General features: G+C 38.3%; 2 protein-coding genes across 2 annotated transcripts; both read left to right on the forward strand.

Annotated features, from left to right (window-relative positions):
• Positions 1–389: 389 nt before the first annotated feature.
• On the forward strand, positions 390–10,190 carry lap3 (leucine aminopeptidase 3). The gene is made up of 13 exons (XM_042485384.1): positions 390–571; positions 1,996–2,111; positions 2,581–2,635; positions 2,718–2,823; positions 2,923–3,082; positions 3,197–3,361; positions 4,044–4,202; positions 4,315–4,439; positions 5,260–5,348; positions 5,458–5,560; positions 7,139–7,218; positions 7,319–7,431; positions 9,684–10,190. The coding sequence occupies exons 1-13, from the start codon at positions 473–475 to the stop codon at positions 9,868–9,870; spliced, it is 1,557 nt and encodes a 518-aa protein (XP_042341318.1). The 5' UTR covers positions 390–472; the 3' UTR covers positions 9,871–10,190.
• A 1,679-nt stretch (positions 10,191–11,869) lies between these two features.
• Positions 11,870–14,914, forward strand: med28 (mediator complex subunit 28). Its single transcript, XM_042485520.1, has 4 exons — positions 11,870–12,033; positions 13,797–13,863; positions 13,967–14,079; positions 14,347–14,914. The coding sequence occupies exons 1-4, from the start codon at positions 11,875–11,877 to the stop codon at positions 14,548–14,550; spliced, it is 543 nt and encodes a 180-aa protein (XP_042341454.1). The 5' UTR covers positions 11,870–11,874; the 3' UTR covers positions 14,551–14,914.
• Positions 14,915–17,129: the final 2,215 nt, after the last annotated feature.

Below are 17,129 nucleotides of genomic sequence, written 5' to 3' on the forward strand. Positions count from 1 at the left end.
GAGTATGTGTTTCCTCTTTTTTGTGTGTTTTCTTTTTCTTTTTTCTTTCCTTTCTTTCTGTAAATATAGTTCTTATAGTTCATGTCACATTTTATTTAACAATATTTTTATTTATTTATATTTATTTCAGTTTGCAGGATATTTCTTGCCAAGTTGCTCATTATGTTTTTCCTGCGTTTTGAAAGAAACCAAACCAATATTCTAAGAGGTTAAAATGCTTGTGAAAGGCGTTTAAATTCGGCACAGGAAAACCGATGTCGGTCTGGGCGTTAAAGGGTTAAGTCACAGGTGTTACAGTCCTGTCCTCGTGCAGCTGCTGCCGGAAGGTGGCGACAAATGTCCGTGTTTGTCGCTTGTTGGTGACGTATGACAAACGCGACTCAGTCAGGTCGATCTGCACCATTTCCACATGCATGCGACCTCCAAACCTCTGCATTAATAGTTTGTTTCTGGGATTATATATGAACAGCAGATGACAATGCTTCTTCTGAGGAGAGCTGCGCAGACGGCTGTGCGGACAAAACACTGCAGGTCATTTTCTGCGTCACAGACTCACCTGCACGACAGGAAAGTAAGTAGCCGTTAGCCGTTAGTCAGACGGCTGACAGTTACATCAGTAACTCGCACGAGACAAATACACACTTAACAGTATTTGTACATACTGTATTTCCACTGGTCTTATTCCCTCAATATAGTTTCTTTAGATGTTTCATTTACGGTGGTGTATTTATTTATAGAGGTAGCCTATCGGTGTATTTTAAGTATCAAAAACTGCCAAAAAGTGCATTTATGTATAAGGTACTTTAATTTATAACAAATCACAAAACACAACTGCAAATAAGAACACGCAACATTAACTTCTAAAACTTAGAAGGTAGTGCAGTTGTAATTTCTGATTTTCGGTTGTGTTTAGTGATTTGTCGTTGTTTTTGCACTTCAAAAAACAATTTTGAATAAACAGAAGTGCAGCTTCAGTGCAGTAATAAATGGTAACTTGCATCGATTGCAACAAATATTTTTTATAATAATTGTGAAGGTGTCAGACATGATCAACATGATGGTTCAATACAGAACAGAAACACAGCTATTCAACATATTCAGTGTCATCTCTGAGATGATTTGTGCCAGTATGACATTATAATGCAGTGGTTTCCAACTGGTCCATCCATGGGGTACACATTCCTCCTTCATCATCAGTACAAGGTCCACACCAAAAGATAAATTACCACATATTTAACTTTATTTCACAAAATGTAAACAACATATGGAATTGCACACAATTAAATAATATATGTTGCAAGAATAAAGTGCAGTTTCTTTAAACTTAGTGCATAAATAGCTCTGCTACCAAAACATTGCATAAAACTGCTTCAAGACCAGAGACGCTGCAAAGGCACAGCATGTTAATAGGCCTGATATTACCAAGAACAGTGCAATACAATAATTGCCGTTCTGGAAAAAGCAGATTAGCATGGTAAATGAGTCCCTTAACAAAGCCTGTAGATCTGTACTTAAAAATAAAGTGTTTTTTTTACAAACCTGATATATTCCTCAGTCACTTGTGGTTAATTCAGAATCGACCTGCAACCAATAAATAAATAGCCCAAAAAAAAAAAAAAAACAGACAAAGAAAGATTGAAAGTAACTTACTCAGGTTATATTCAAATCAATATATAGGGGTCAAGGGTCAACACATAGAATTGCTCACTATGCATCATAATCTATAAATAACAAAGACAACTATTTAGTGAACCAGAGGTGCTTTCACCATTAAATAGTATGAGACACAAACAAACTGCTGACTGTTGATTGGATCGCCATGACAACACACAAGGAAGGAGGAGTTACAAACAAGCGTGATTTGCTTTATAAGGTCCAGAGCTACTGATGTGTTAACTGACAGAGAGACAAGGGAGATGGCTCGTGGGATTGAGAGGGTCCCTTACTGTGTTTGTGTGTGTGTGTGTGTGTGTGTGTGTGTGTGTGTGTCCGTAGGGTCTGGTGCTGGGTGTGTTTGAGAAGGAGGGAGAGGAGGGCGGCAGTGATCTTACTGAAGCAGCTGCAAGTTTTGACCAAACTTTGTCTGGGAAACTCTCTGAACTTCTGAAAATGTGAGTCTGTGACGTCTGTTTGTATCTGTCTTATTATGTGATTATAGTATATTGATGGATTGATTGAAATCTTTATTTAGAACATGTACTTTTTTTCAAGGCCATAAACAGATGAACCAACAAAAGAATAGTGCATAAGAAAACAGTCGATTCTTATTACATGTTCAAAAAGGAGTGCGAAGAAGTGTGAAGTTATCTAATCCCACCCCCTCTTCATTATTCATTAGCTAATAATTCTGCATATGCTTACCTTTTTAAACCTAAACTATGAATACATAAATAACAAGATATCAAATATATACACATACATATATACATACATAAACATACATATACATCCCTGTTCTTCAACTGTGAAAAGATACTCACAGTCCCGGTGAATTTCTACTGGATATCACACAGACTCAGTGTGGCTGACTAACTTGTTGTCTCGTTGGTTAAAAAACTGTTTTTGTTTTGTTCTCTGCAGCTCTGGACCGACTCTAAAGAAAGGCAAAAGCCGAATATTTTATGGAATCCACAAGGTAAAAAGGTGTGACGTTATTTAAGATAAATCCGTCTCGTGACAACTTTGGAGTAATTCAGTCTTTCCTGTGTCTTCTTCAGGACTTCCCGTGTGTGGCGGTGGTCGGGCTCGGTAAGCCCAGTGCAGGTGTTTGCGGGGCAGAAAACTGGGACGCCAGCAAGGAGAACATCAGACAGGCAGTTTCGGGTAAGACTCGCGACTCTGCTCGTCTTACTCTTGGTTGCACACTGGAGTTCGTACCTGTCTGACATCTGTGTATTTGTGTGTGCGTGTATGTGTGTTCAGCTGGCTGCCGGTTACTTCAGGACCTGGAGGTGAAGCATGTGGACGTGGACGGCTGCGGTCATGCCCAGTCAGCAGCAGAAGGCGCTGCTCTGGGTTTGTTCCAGTACGACCAACTTAAATCCAAGAAGAAGACCAAAGTGACCACACAGCTTCATGGGAGGTAGACTAACAAATGAGCTGTAACGCCAAGCGGAGGCATTTTACTCACTTACTCACAGATGTATGCAGCATCATTCTGATGTATGTATTTATGTCTGTGTGTATTTCCTCTCAGTGCGGACTCGGCTGGGTGGCAGAAAGGAGTCACGTATGCAGAGGGTCAGAACCTGGCACGGCTGCTCATGGAAGCTCCAGCCAATCACATCACTCCTACTGCTTTTGCCAACACCATCGAAGAGAAACTCACGCCGCATGCAGAGCGAGTCACAGTAAATAAGAGGTTTGTGCATCATGGTTGTTGCAGTTTCCCCACAGTACTCTGAAAAAATGACAACATGACATGCAGCAAAGATGTGAAAAACATACTTTAATTTTAAGTGCATTTTAGACGTGTGTAGTCTATAATGATATTATATAATAAGAAAGGCATTTTGGGACATAAATCAATCCAGCTACTTCTTAGAAAAGAATATCTTTATTGTCATTGTACAGATGATACAATGACATTCAATGCTTAGGGCATAAGATAAAATACAATATATAAATAGTAAAAGTAAAACAAATAAATAGTAATTTAATTCTTATAGTGCTACCAGATGTTAAACTATGCGGCTATTTATGTGGCCAGTGACCAAAGGATCAAGATTAAGATGAATGGCATTTATTCCACCAAGGCCAAATGCCCTGTCTCGCAATAAAAATGAAAAATAATTAATGATCTGCTCTAGAGTTTAAGGAGTTCTTCCTTGCTCCATCCTCCACCTTTGCACCAAGTTTTATCAAAATTGGGTTAGTTTTCCTGTAATACTGCTGACAAAAAAACCAAACAGAAAACATAACCCCCTTGGAGGGGTATATATAGTGGGTATATGTACAAATCCTGTCAGCTAATCCAAACTATCCTATACTTAAAATATTTTTTGTGCTTGACTTCTTGTCTAACAACTGGTGTGTTTCTGTAGATCTCAGGCTTGGATAGAGGAGCAACAGATGGGAGCGTTTCTCAGTGTGTCTAAAGGCTCAGAGGAGCCCCCCGTCTTCCTGGAGCTGCAATACAACGGCTCTCCTGACAGCACGCAGGCCCCACTGCTCTTAGTGGGCAAGGGCATCACCTTTGACAGGTATGCCATGATAACACGCACTCCAGCTCATTACCTCCAAACGAAAAAAAAAAAAAAATATTACAATGTTCTTTTTTTTTTTGTCCCCTCTGCCTCCCTCACTGGTCGGTAGTGGTGGTATTTCTCTGAAGCCGTCTCCTTCCATGGATGCAATGAGAGCTGATATGGGAGGAGCTGCCACCGTGTGTGCGTCTATCGTCACAGCAGCTGCTCTGAAACTGCCAGTCAACATTATTGGTGAGTTTTTTGACAGTATAGATCCTCTAACATATTTTTTTTCTATCATAGATTATGAAGTACCAACAAAGGATTTTTTTTAATAAATCAAAATCTTTTTCTTTAATTGAATTTTTTCGGTATATATCAGAAGTGCACTGCTGAATGGTCATTGAAGGTATATGAGATAAGCATAGGTATATATTAACAGCAGCTGGCATCAGTGTATCCAATTAAACATGGATTGAGTAAACATCAGTAAAGGTGACAAATAAAAGTTCAAAAACCATGCACATCTAGAAATGTATAAAATAATCCCTCCCCAGTCACTGTCAGTGTGCTGAAGTATGAGCTGAGTGTCGCACTTAAAGTCTGCGCTAAGTGAGTGAATAGTGTGCAGCGTATTTCAGCTTTACAGGGTCTGGGATGCTTTAAGAGAAGGACCCCACGCTTTCTGGAATTTAACATTTGATTGCTGAATTGAGTATTTAATTTTCTCAATTTTTAAGCAGGACAAGATGTCTTCCAGCCATTGTGTGTGAGTAGGTGAGGAAAAATGCCTCCACCTGAGCAGTCTTGCTCTCCGAGCCAGAAGGGAGGCAAAGCCTAAAGTGCGTCGTTTTTCTGTAGTTAATTGCATCTACCCATCCATGACCCCAAACAGAGCTGACAGGAGGTTTGGTTCCAATTTGGTGTTGAGCACCTGAGATGGCGTGTAAAAGATTTTGAACTTTGAATCACTGTATGCACTTATTTTTGGGTTAACAGACAAATCTGCTGTAATGTTTAAGTGAAAACAAATCTCTTCAGCTGTGTGTTTCCTCGTGTTTCATTAAATCAGGTCTGGCTCCTCTGTGTGAGAACATGCCCAGCGGAAAAGCCACTAAACCAGGTGATGTCGTCACAGCCAGAAATGGAAAAACAATCCAGGTGGGTGGACGTGTGATGATGAAAGTTTCAGTTAGCTCAGTGTGACATGTGGCTGAACTTACATGTGTGTGTGTACAGCTGAACAGATTTTTATTATTGTCATGCACAGGTTGATAATACAGATGCAGAGGGCCGACTGATTCTCGCTGACGCCCTGTGTTACGGACACACGTTCAACCCCAGAGCCATCGTTAATGTTGCCACATTAACAGGTGAGATTTATCAATTAATTAATTTATACTGTGACACTGGTGACAAAAACAAGTGATGTTTTTATCATTATGTCGCAGTTACATCATATTTATGCGGCTGGTTTTCATTTCAATGTGACTTTCATTTCTGGTTGCTGTAAATTGAGCTGCTGTTTTGAACCACACAGTCAGACTGACACCGCCTTTAAAGCTGCTTTTCTGTGAAAACTGTGAAGGAATTGATCTGAACAAACATTGTATATTTTATGCAAAGTCATGAGGAAGTACCTCTGGAATTCCCCCAGATACATCAGAAAGTTAAAAATGGTTTAAACAACTTTTTCACAGCAGATATTTTGCCATGTCATAATAGGACAAGCACTGGTGTATATAATAACATTAACAGCTTCATTGCATTTATGGGAGGTCCTGGTGTTATATATCTTACTGGGGCACTTAATGGAACTGAGCTATTTTTTAAGTTTTCCTACAATGACAATCCAAATGTCTGCTGTGTAAAAGGTCCATAATAATAATAATAATAATAATAATAATAATACTAAACTTTATTTGTATTGCACCTTTACAAGAAATACAGCCCAATCTGCTTTACAACAAAGAAATTACAGAATGCATCTTCACATGGATAAAACCCACCTGATAATACTAAAATACTAAAAAATACTAGTATAATACTATACTTAAAAGTAAGATAAAATAAGGATGAAAATAGAGTGCACAGAATGCATAACATAAGATGGATAATAAAACCCATTAATTTAATATAAAAATGCATATAATTAAGGAAAATGCAATATTTTAAAGAGGTGCAGCAGTACACAGGTGTGTGTGTATGTAGTATAAGTCATAGTCCCCCTCTTATTCCCCTGTGAATATCTTCATTATAAAGGAAAAAATGCCCACTAATGTTATTATGGCACATAAGGTTTTTTTTGTCCTGTTTCAACCCGTCTCTTCTTGTTCTTGACACACTGTATCTGGTCCAGTTGTAGTGTCATAACCAGTTATTCATGAGCTCTTTGTGACACCAGAGAATTAAATTATAACACATAAACTGCAAGAAAGTGCTGCATGAATTACTGTCATTCACTGGAGTCTCATTTCCCTATGTGGGTCCATGTCAGCTTTGCACAATACTTTGTTTTTTTAAATCGTCATTGTTATGTGAACTTGCACAACAAACACAGAGACTGTGATATTCCACACAGGGATTTTTCGAGTTTCCTTTCAGTTTTTTTATTTCAGTATTTTTGTGTACTTTTTTGGGTACTGTTTTGTACTTTTTGTACTCAATATGTGTTTATTTATCACAAGTAATAAAACAAAGATGTTACTGCATATCACATATTTTTCTGATGTTGTGCAGCCCAAGTCCTTATTCACTAATGATGCAAGATGACAGCAAAACCAAAAGTTGTCTCTCCACATGAGTTCATGTTTACATGTTAGTTTGATGGTAAGAAGTTAGTGTGAATGCAGGTGTAAAAGCAACCTCAGGCTGATAATGTTGCAAGATTAAATCAAAGTTATGCAGATATGAATAGAAAATATTCAGAGTTGTCTCTTTCTGTCTCCAAGGTGCGATGGATGTGGCTCTTGGCTCTGCAGCAACTGGAGTGTTTACAAACTCTGACTGGCTCTGGGAGCAGCTGCACAAGGTGCTCTGCATACTCAGTGACCACACTCACAATGTCTCAGTCCATCAGCTCCTGAGTTGACTAATGGTGTGTGTGTGTGTGTGTGTGTGTGTGTGTGTAGGCTAGTGTTGTGACAGGTGACAGAGTGTGGCGGATGCCTCTGTTCCAGCATTACACCAGACAGGTGACTGACAGCCAGCTGGCTGACCTCAACAACATCGGCAAGTACAGCCGGTACGTATCTCACAGCACCGAGTGAACGCCTGCAGCTCCCGCTTCAGACATCAGACGAGTACACGGCCCGCTTCTTCACACGTAGATTACTGCAACACATTCAGTCCCAACTCATCACATAGCAACACTTGGTCTGTGTCCCTAAATGTCAAACTATGACCCTGCAGGTGCCCTCCTGCATCGGTTTTGGACGATCATTGTCAGGAATGGTGCGCCATTTTACCATGGATATATTAAGAGACATGGATACAGTGTTGGAGACCCCGTTCATTCCTATAAAAGTTGCTCATTAGAGTGGTGAAGTAATGATTCCTATAACGCGCAAGTCTTAGCCTTTCAGCAATTACGGTTCCCTCATCGTAAAGTCAGTGGGTTTTTTGAATGGGTTTTAGATAAAATGCCTTAAATAAGGTCTGTTGTTAAAACAGGCTAAATATATTTGTTCTGCAACATAAAATACGTCCGCTTAAACCCAATTTTTGAACTTTTAAGGTTTTACTCGTCTTAAAAAGGTCGGTTGCTAACAAGTGAATGGGACTACCGTGTTTGTCGGAGACGTTAGACGTTAGAAACTCATTCAACCCACTTGTCCGCCTTTACAGCTTTAGAGACTTGCACTTTTTTTTCGATTGTGTTTTACGTGTTTTTACGGTGTTTGTAGTGGTGATGTTTAAGTCAGGCAGTTACGATGTATTTCATGTAGTCTAACAATAGCTTTTTGCTTCGATTTCATTTACGCTTCAAAATACGCAAAAGTGGTGTTCATCTGTGAAGATTATCACGCTGAACAAAACGTGCAAGTCCCATAAACTTTTGTTCATCAGAGGGTTTATTTTTGGCAATAATCGAAAATCTCATTCAAAAATTTTTGACAAGGGAAATAGTGCGGTGCATACTTCCTGGTTGGCCTACAAAAGTACGTCATCCCTTCACCACTCGATGACACATGAAGCCAGAAAAGCTTGATTTACACAGTTCGAAATGATGGCACTGCCTCTGCACCATGTGGCCCAAAGAGCAGGCGCACTAAAGACTACCGCTCAGCTGATGGAGCTAAGTTTGGTTTCGCGCTCTCCTAACTTGAACATTAATAAAATTAATTATTCTTGTGACTCTTCTAGATTAGGGTTGTAACAGTATGAGATTTTCAGGTAATGAAAACAGAAAGGTTTGTTTTGGTTTGACAAAAGTTTTATCATTATAATTAAGACTTGAAACTAAAATTTTAATGGAGGTTTGTGTGAAGAGTCTTCTTTTTGATAATAACCCAAATAGAGGTAAAATTCTCTGTTCAGTTGGATTTTTTTCAATATTGTAGATAAGCAAATGTATACAGTATGATAATCAACAACTTTCATATCAAGATCTACCTTAAAGCTGGTATTTTGCTGCAACCTTATTCTAAACTTTCCGAATGGTCAGACCAAATGGGTTAAATTCTGATATTGAAACAAATCATTTTGCGGAGGTTGTGACACTAAAAAAAATGTATCCGAGACGTCTTTTGGGCCCAGTGACAGACTTGGGAGTTGTAACTCCACTGTTAGACCACTATGAGAATTGGTTTCATAGGCCGGCGTACATCCTGGGGGTTTGCAGTTTATGCTCTTTTCATTTATTGTGGCTTCTAAAGATAAACGTTTGTTTTCATAGGAAATGTACAGTTTTATCTTGTATGTCACTAGCATAGTATGCTACACAATCTAACTATGTTAACATTAGAATAACTTGACTTGGGGCGTTTGCTGGCTCAGTGGATAAAGCAGGCGTCCCATATATAAAGGCAGTGTCCTTTCTGCAGCGGCCGCATGTTCGAATCTGACTTGCGGCCCTTTGCTGCATCCCCGCTCTCTCTCCCCCTTTCATGCTAGCAATCTCCTGTCCATCTAATAAAGGCAAAAATGCAACAAAAAAAAAAACGAAGTCAGAATAACTTGACTGACTTGTGGTTTCACAAAGGAAACAAACCGCTGCCCCCGTGGCTGAAACTCCAGAGTTTGTTAGTTCATGCACTGTTTAACAGTAATGAAAACGTGTAAATATTGTGGAGCCCAAGGTAAAAGAATGTAGTGTTATTCAGGATAAGGTCATCCAGGATAAACAAATTGAGACCCAAGTAGCTGGATGAGAATAACAGGGTTATTTTGATAACAGCATGTTTGCCTGAATTAGTTGAAGAGCAGGACTCAGGAGTATATTCATGGCTTCATTTAACTGAATTTGACTGTTCTGTCTGTTGACTTTCTCTCTAGATCTGGCGGTGCGTGCACGGCAGCTGCGTTCCTGAGAGAGTTTGTCACAGCTCCTCACTGGGCCCATCTGGACATCGCAGGTGTGATGAGTAACAAAGACGAAGTTCCCTACCTGAGAAAAGGCATGTCTGGAAGACCAACGCGTACGCTGGTGGAGTTTGCTGCCGGACTTGCCCACGATGGCTGAGGCGTCGACACAAATATCAGATTGGACACAGGACTGTGAGCTTTTTCTCTGGCAAAGATTCAATACTGAATTTTCAACAACGGCCAAATTTATCTGTGTAAACAGTATCATCCCCATGGAAGAGCTTTGAAAATATTGGCAGTGTTCATAGCTATATTTTTAAACCAATCTGATGGGTCTGAATATGCCTCCCTGTGTAATACAGGTTCAGTGTCTCTCCACAGTGTCGTGATTTCAACTAAAAACACCTAAAACTCTGTAGTAACTACATAGCGCACATAATTTATATGTTGTATAAAATAAACTCTGTAAAACTATAATTATGTTTGTGACACATTTGTTGTCTGGTTGGTGTTGACATGACGTGTATGCACACAACTTGGCCAAAAGTATGTGGACACCATTATATGATTGTTGAAACCTTATTCAGGTGGAACATAGGGAATTAATGTGATTACAGCATCTACTCCCTCTGCAGGGATTTGCACTCAGCCACAGTGACTGTGACTGTTGGGCAATATTGGGTTGTGTTTACCCAAAAGTCCAGTCAAGTTCTCTTTCATCAAACACTGAAAAACCTTTTTTAAATGGAACTCTCATTGTGTAAGCGGCATTTTCATGTCGTAACCAGGAAAGGGCCCTCCCAAAACTGTTTCCATGAAGCTGGAAGAGCTTTCTTATCTAAAACAGGTGGTTCCAAACCTTTCTAGCTTGTGACTCTGTAAGAAAATGCAATATCTGCTTGTTGGCATTAAGGTCAATTTTATTTATTAACCTATACGACAAATTTAAGTTGAGGGGCTTTACAGTCAGTACAGTGTACTCACCCTCTTTGGTTGGACTTGAGGAATGAGGAAATGTATTTTTTTTTCTTCTTAAATTGCTTGAAATGACTGATTTCTAATAGTCTAAAGAGGGTAACGTGCAGAAGTACACAAGAAAAACAAAGAGTCTGAAGAATATTCAGATAATTTGCTGGGGTGGGAATCACCAGAGGCCCCACAATACGAGATTATCATAATACTTAGGTCACAATACAATATTATTGTGATTTTAAGTGTTTGCAATATACTGAGTATTGTGATAACATATAATCTATTAACATTTCTTAGCTTTTTCCGAGTGCAAAATAAGGGAAAACTTTGTCAAAAAAAAGTTTTAATCTCTTTAAAATTTTCATTTCATTTTTATTGCAGCAGCATTAGTGGACTGAAAAAGACATTGATTTTATGATTCTAGTGGGCTTTCATTTCTTTTTGCAATATTAAAAATTTGTTTAGTAACAGTATTCACTACTTTGTGTTCATATATCAATACAATATTGCCACACAAATTATCGTAGTACTATACAGTATTGATTTTTACCCACCCTTAAAAATGTGTGTAATACATGTTTTCTTTCTTCATCCTTATGTACTTATGTACAACCCCCAGGTTGGTAACCACTGGTCTAATATATTTACTGCAACTTGAAACCACGAAAAACAAACATAAGCAAACAAAAATATGTTAACAGGGTTCCTGTGAATCCTTAAAAAGTCTTAAAAGGCATTTAATTCATTAATCTAAAATTAAGGCCTTAATTGGTATGAAAATGTCTTAAATCAATTTGTCAAATGTCTTAAAAATGTAAAAAAAAAAAATGAAGTGAAATCTCAAAATAATTGGTGATGAACAACTTTTAAATAATAAAAGGAATGCCTGTCGTATTACCATAAAGCAGATAAGGATAGAGGCACCAACCACACGTTCACCACATTTGGACAAAATTGCTCCTAATACTAAGTGACTGATGTGGGTTCATGTTTTTTTTTCTCAGTTTTTTGTTTTTTGTAAAATTGGTCTCAAATTTAATTACAAGTGGCATTAAAAATCTTTAGAAGTCTTAAATTTAACTTGTCTTAAGCTGCAGGAACCTTGGTAAACAAGACTGTCCACATACTTTTGGCCAAAAGGAACAGCTTTCTGTCTACGCATGCGCGGAGCAGCCAGACACAGACCAGGATGGCCTCGTCTATGAGCGGGATGTTCTCCGGTCAGCAGCCGCCCGGTGCTCATCCCGTGGGGGGTCCCGGTGGACCGGGGCAGCCGGGCTTCCCCGGTACCGTCCCCCGAGCCCCGGGAAACAACACGTTGGTGGATGAACTGGAGGCTTCCTTCGAGGTAGGAGGCTAATCTGCTAGCTCCAGTTAGCTGTGTATGCTAACTGCAGTTAGCTGATTTAGCTAGCTTGATTTAACGTTTCCATCTCCGGTGTCGCTAAGATGCTGCAGTCCCCCTTCAGAGGGATGTAGAAAGATTACCTTTTATCATCGTGTCTTTATCCAGTAAATCATGTATTTGTAACTTTAAAATGTAATAATTTGTAACACCAAAAATAAATGAGCCGAAGCTTCAGTGGCGGATAAAGTATTTAGTTGCTATACTTGATGATCAAATATACACAATGCATGAATATCTAAAAAAGAGTGAGGAAAAAAAACTCCCAAAATCATTTTAGCTCGGATGAATAATACAAAGAGGAAATTTTCTGAAGTCTGGGATAACCTCTCTCTATTTATTAGTTATTATTTCATTATATATGGGTACATGTGCGAAGTGTTTGTGTCATTATAGTCTGTCTTTCTGTTGTTGTTTAGTTTGTTGTTTTCTTAGTCATTTGTTTATTGTGTAGAATGTCTGATTGAAAGAAAATCAATGACAAAAAAGTTAAGAAAATTAGAAAATGACTTCAGTATCCATCAAAATAGTTGCCAATTAATTTCCTGTCAATTTGCTAATTGATTAATCATCATTATTGTTTCAGCTGTACTTGTATGTTTGGGTAGATTAATATATGACAAATGTCATATTTTAAATTCTTATGTTTTTTTATGGTAAAATCATAAAATGTAAAGTAACTAGTAACCAAAGCTGTCAGGTAAATGTAGTGAAGTAAAAAGTACAATACTTCCCTCTGGAATGTAGTGAAATATAGGTATAAAGAGGCATGAAAAGAAAGTACTCAAGTAAAATAAAAGTACTTCAACTTTGTACTTAAGTAAAGTACTTCGGTAAATGTACTTAGTTACGTTCCACGACTGGCTAACTTGCAGACTTAACTCGTTAATCTTCACAACCTGGACCCGGTCCGCTCCAGCTTCCTTCTCCAACATTAAAAACGCCAAAAGTTGTTCCTAAACTGCTAACAAGTCACGCCAGCTGACACATGCTGGCCTCATTTGAGACTGACAGTTGACGTTTAAATGATATATTTAATCCTTCCTTTCTTTGTGTTAGTCATATTTAAACCCAAATGATAGCAACGTCTCAACATCACAATAACAATCTTTGATTTGATTTTCTTTACTCAAGATACTCCAAACAAGACAACAACTTGTTCATTCGAGACCTGCTGGTTGTCATCCTTTAAGCTTTCCCACCAGTGCAATGCAAAAATGTTGTGCAGGAATAAAGGAAATCCACCAGTATATTTTCCTCATGACAACTATGCATAGAGTCTGTTGCCATTTTCCTTTTTGGTGTGTTTTTTTTTTGTGAATGAAGCTCAGTGAGTGTCCATTCCACACAACAAAAACATATCTAGATAGAGAATATCAAATGTGCTAAAGTTAACTACATAAAACCTAAAATAAAGCTGCTGTGGCGAGCCCCGTTCCTTGACCAAAATAAAACGTTAGCAGCTGCATTGCAATTTCAAGCCCTTTTTTGTCCTTAATGTAGTTGTTGAGTTTGTCATCTCAGTTTTTGTCGTACAAATTTGGGTGATGAGAAACCAAACTGATGAAGATTTCTGTGCACATTTTTCAAAAGAAAATCCTTGCTTTGTATAAAACAACTTTTATTCATCCAGGCAGGAGCTAGAGGGCTACAATACCACCATTTAGGTTTTTAATGACATTTTCTTCTCTGCATTTATTCTTCAGGCATGTTTTGCTTCGCTGGTCAGCCAAGATTACGTTAATGGAACTGACCAGGAGGAGATTCGAACTGGTGGGTGAAGCCTCCAATATATATTTTTTGGTTATGGAATTTTTTGTTTATCTTTTATTGTAATCTTTTTATCGATCTTTATCTGTTTGTTTGATGATTGCAGGTGTTGACCAATGCATACAGAAGTTTCTGGACGTGGCTCGACAGACAGAGTGTTTCTTCTTACAGAAAAGGCTTCAGTTATCGGTGCAGAAACCAGAGCAGGTGGTAAAAGAGGTAAATTATCATAATGACAAGTTTTCCCCTCCACCTCCCACCCACTTATTTCCCCTCTGTATTTTTAGGATTTGCACTTTGTAAGCAAAACAACATCTCGTTTAGATCTCAAGCTCCCAAAATGTTATTTCCAGGTTTCACTGGCATTGCCTTCATTTCTTCGACCTGAGTTTGTTACATGCTGTCAGTGTTTACAAATTATTTATTTCTCTCCATTTGTTGATGCGCCTTCTCTCTTCTCACGAACATTTTTTTTTCTCACTTCAGGATGTGTCAGAGTTACGTAACGAGCTACAGAGGAAAGAATTGCTGGTTCAGAAACACTTGTCCAAACTGCACCACTGGCAACAAGTGCTCGAGGATGTTAGCGTCCAGCACCGCAAACCCTCAGACCTCCCCCCTCCTGGACCACTGGCCTTCCTGGAGCAGGCCTCAGCCAGTCTGCCCCCCGCCCCTTTAAAACCAAACTAACACACACCAAAGGTACGATCACGTTAGTCTTCTGGTACGTTAAATTTCTCCATACTCAGAGTGTGATGTTTTGTTTTTGATGTGAGCGATAAACAAACTGAAGTGTGAGACGCACGCTCGTTTTTATCAATCGGGCTTGATTTGAATTGAATTAGAGATGAAGCAAATATTTGCAAGACAGAAGAGTAATGTGACCGTACCTAAACACAAGAGGTGAACACACACCACATACGTCGTGTGATGCCCTCTGTAGAGTGAAAACTAAAGGAACTGTTTGCTGTCACCAGCTGTGGCAAAATGAAGTCATTTTTTAATGTTTTTTTCAGTATTTTGTTCATGTAAATATTTTTGTTGTTGACTTTTTACTGTTAAAATAAAACAAAATTTGTGAGTATTTTGAAATCTGGACTTTTTTCTTGTGTACAGTCAGGGTTCCCATGGTCATGGACAGTCTGGAAAAGTCATGGAATTTCACAGTCACATTTTCCAGGCATGGGAAAGTCATGGAATTAGTAAAAATCACTGCAAGTTTTGGGAGAGTCAGTTTTCCATGGATAAGGCAAATAGTTTTCAGGAGCTGACAACGTAACGTAGCTCTTATGTGTAGATAACATTCTGTTTACCGTCATGTATGTTTCTCCAGTTTTTTATCTGATTGCCAGTGACCTTTTTTCAGTTTCTCCCAATGAAAAGAGAGTGTTTGCAGCCGCCTAGACACAAGCACTAGACCCAGTATCTTTGTTTTTAGAGTGCTTCAACTTTTTTGTCCTTTGAGTTGAAAATCTGAACAATTTAGACAGGCGCTGCTGTCACCTTCACCACTTTTCAGGCAACTAATCATATATTATTTGGGTTGGGACTTGTCACACTTCTAAACAAGAAAATGGAGGAGAAGCTTGTTCTGGCTACGTTTGTCTCTCCAGCGCTGTATGAAATGTCAGGCAGAAACTATCACAACAAAGACAGAGAAGCCCATTTGTGGCTGCACACTGGTCGCACACTGAATGTTGCTGGTGAGTGTTTTGCTGTACAAGCTGGAAGTGCTGGGAGCGCCATGCCAGCAGTTATCTGACAGAGAAAGATATTATACGGACTCATGCTCTAAAGTCTGAAAGAAATGAACCATGGTGATGTCATCAGGGTTATCTCAGTTTGGACTTGAAGACTACAATGTTTGATCATAAAAGGTTGTGTTGAAAAGCGCAAGTATTTACCGAACAGAGATTATGGGAATCGTAGGATCCAATATTCTTGAAGAATTACCCAAACTCAGGACCAAAGGGCTTTTGCTGTTTCATTTTTAACCATTGTTAGTTTTAATCTGTCTCTCACAAGTCTGCAAACTTTATGGAAATGCAGCACTGTATCAGTGTAGTGCTCATTTAACCCTTTGAACTCGCTAAGAACTTACTAGGAACTTGCTCGAACTCGCTGAGCTAGTTTGTAATATTTCTTTGAAAAACGTGGAAAAAGGCAACCAGCAATTTGGCAAAAATTGCTCCACAAATTGCAAGAAATTAACAGATTTAGAGAGTTATTTAAAAAGTAAGGGAAAAACTATATTCACAAATATTATAGTTACATATTTAAAATATCAGTTACAAAATTATTACAATTTTATGCACCCAGGTCTTTTTTTTTTACTTTCTATTTAATGTTGTTTTCACTAATTTTCAGGTAATTTTCTTATTTCAACTTCCTTTTTTAAAAAACTAATTTCCATGCAATTTTCTTGTTTGTTTTTTGTAAACTTTCTTTTTCATTTTTTACACAATTTCTTTACACTTTTTTGGTGATTTCTTTTGTCGCTCATTGCCCTCTCCCCATGTTTTAGACAGAAATTTTTGCTCAGGTTTCAAAGAGTTAATCACCTAACCTTGTCCCATATGGGAGTGAGTGGCTGGAAAAGCATCACTTCCAAAATTGCTTTAACTATAATACTACTTTAAAATAACCATGTATTCGTGTTAAATCTTTAAGTGGAGTCGTCTGATTATGTAAGAAACTCATAACCTGTTGACAGCTTTAACATTACTCTGGTGTATGAAATCATGACAGAGAAAAGACTTGAGATAAGCCATGACTGAGCCTCATGACAGCCTGTAGTCTCTAATGCATTCAGTGTCTTCACACCGTAACAGACTTGTTCTCCGCAGCTTCACAGCCGTCGCCTGTCCACTGACAGTACAGCCAGACACAAACCCTCACAGATGGACTTCAGGGACAAAGCTTTCTGCTGAACAAGGGTCTGTGGTCTTGACATGAGTAAACATGGAAACCATGTCTTTATTATTGCATTTGCCAAACTGCAGATATATGCTTCTTCTTTTTATGCATTTTCTGAGTGACATCATGTTTGTTGTGTTAATCTTTGTTGTGCATCCTTTAGTTCCAGTTCTTAAACAGAGGGTCTGTGCCAAATTATTGTTTGGTAATTTAAGTTTTAATTAAAGTATGCTGATGTATAAATCTGTTAATAATTATAATGCAATATTAAAGGGTATCTTTATACATAACATAATAATAATAATAATAATAATAATAATAATAATGATAATGATAATAATGATAATAATGAT

This window comes from Plectropomus leopardus, chromosome 4 (assembly GCF_008729295.1).
Source record: "Plectropomus leopardus isolate mb chromosome 4, YSFRI_Pleo_2.0, whole genome shotgun sequence".
Lineage (NCBI taxonomy): Eukaryota > Metazoa > Chordata > Actinopteri > Perciformes > Serranidae > Plectropomus > Plectropomus leopardus.

What these genes read in the sequence shown, in the direction of transcription:
- lap3 (XM_042485384.1), top strand. Translation starts at nt 473, where the DNA reads ATGACAATGCTTCTTCTGAGGAGAGCTGCGCAGACGGCTGTGCGGACA. An exon ending in TATTTTATGGAATCCACAAG is followed by an intron (nt 2,636 to 2,717) that starts GTAAAAAGGTGT and finishes TGTCTTCTTCAG; the next exon opens with GACTTCCCGTGTGTGGCGGT. An exon ending in TAATGTTGCCACATTAACAG is followed by an intron (nt 5,561 to 7,138) that starts GTGAGATTTATC and finishes TCTGTCTCCAAG; the next exon opens with GTGCGATGGATGTGGCTCTT.
- med28 (XM_042485520.1), top strand. Translation starts at nt 11,875, where the DNA reads ATGGCCTCGTCTATGAGCGGGATGTTCTCCGGTCAGCAGCCGCCCGGT. An exon ending in AACTGGAGGCTTCCTTCGAG is followed by an intron (nt 12,034 to 13,796) that starts GTAGGAGGCTAA and finishes TTTATTCTTCAG; the next exon opens with GCATGTTTTGCTTCGCTGGT. An exon ending in CCAGGAGGAGATTCGAACTG is followed by an intron (nt 13,864 to 13,966) that starts GTGGGTGAAGCC and finishes TGATGATTGCAG; the next exon opens with GTGTTGACCAATGCATACAG.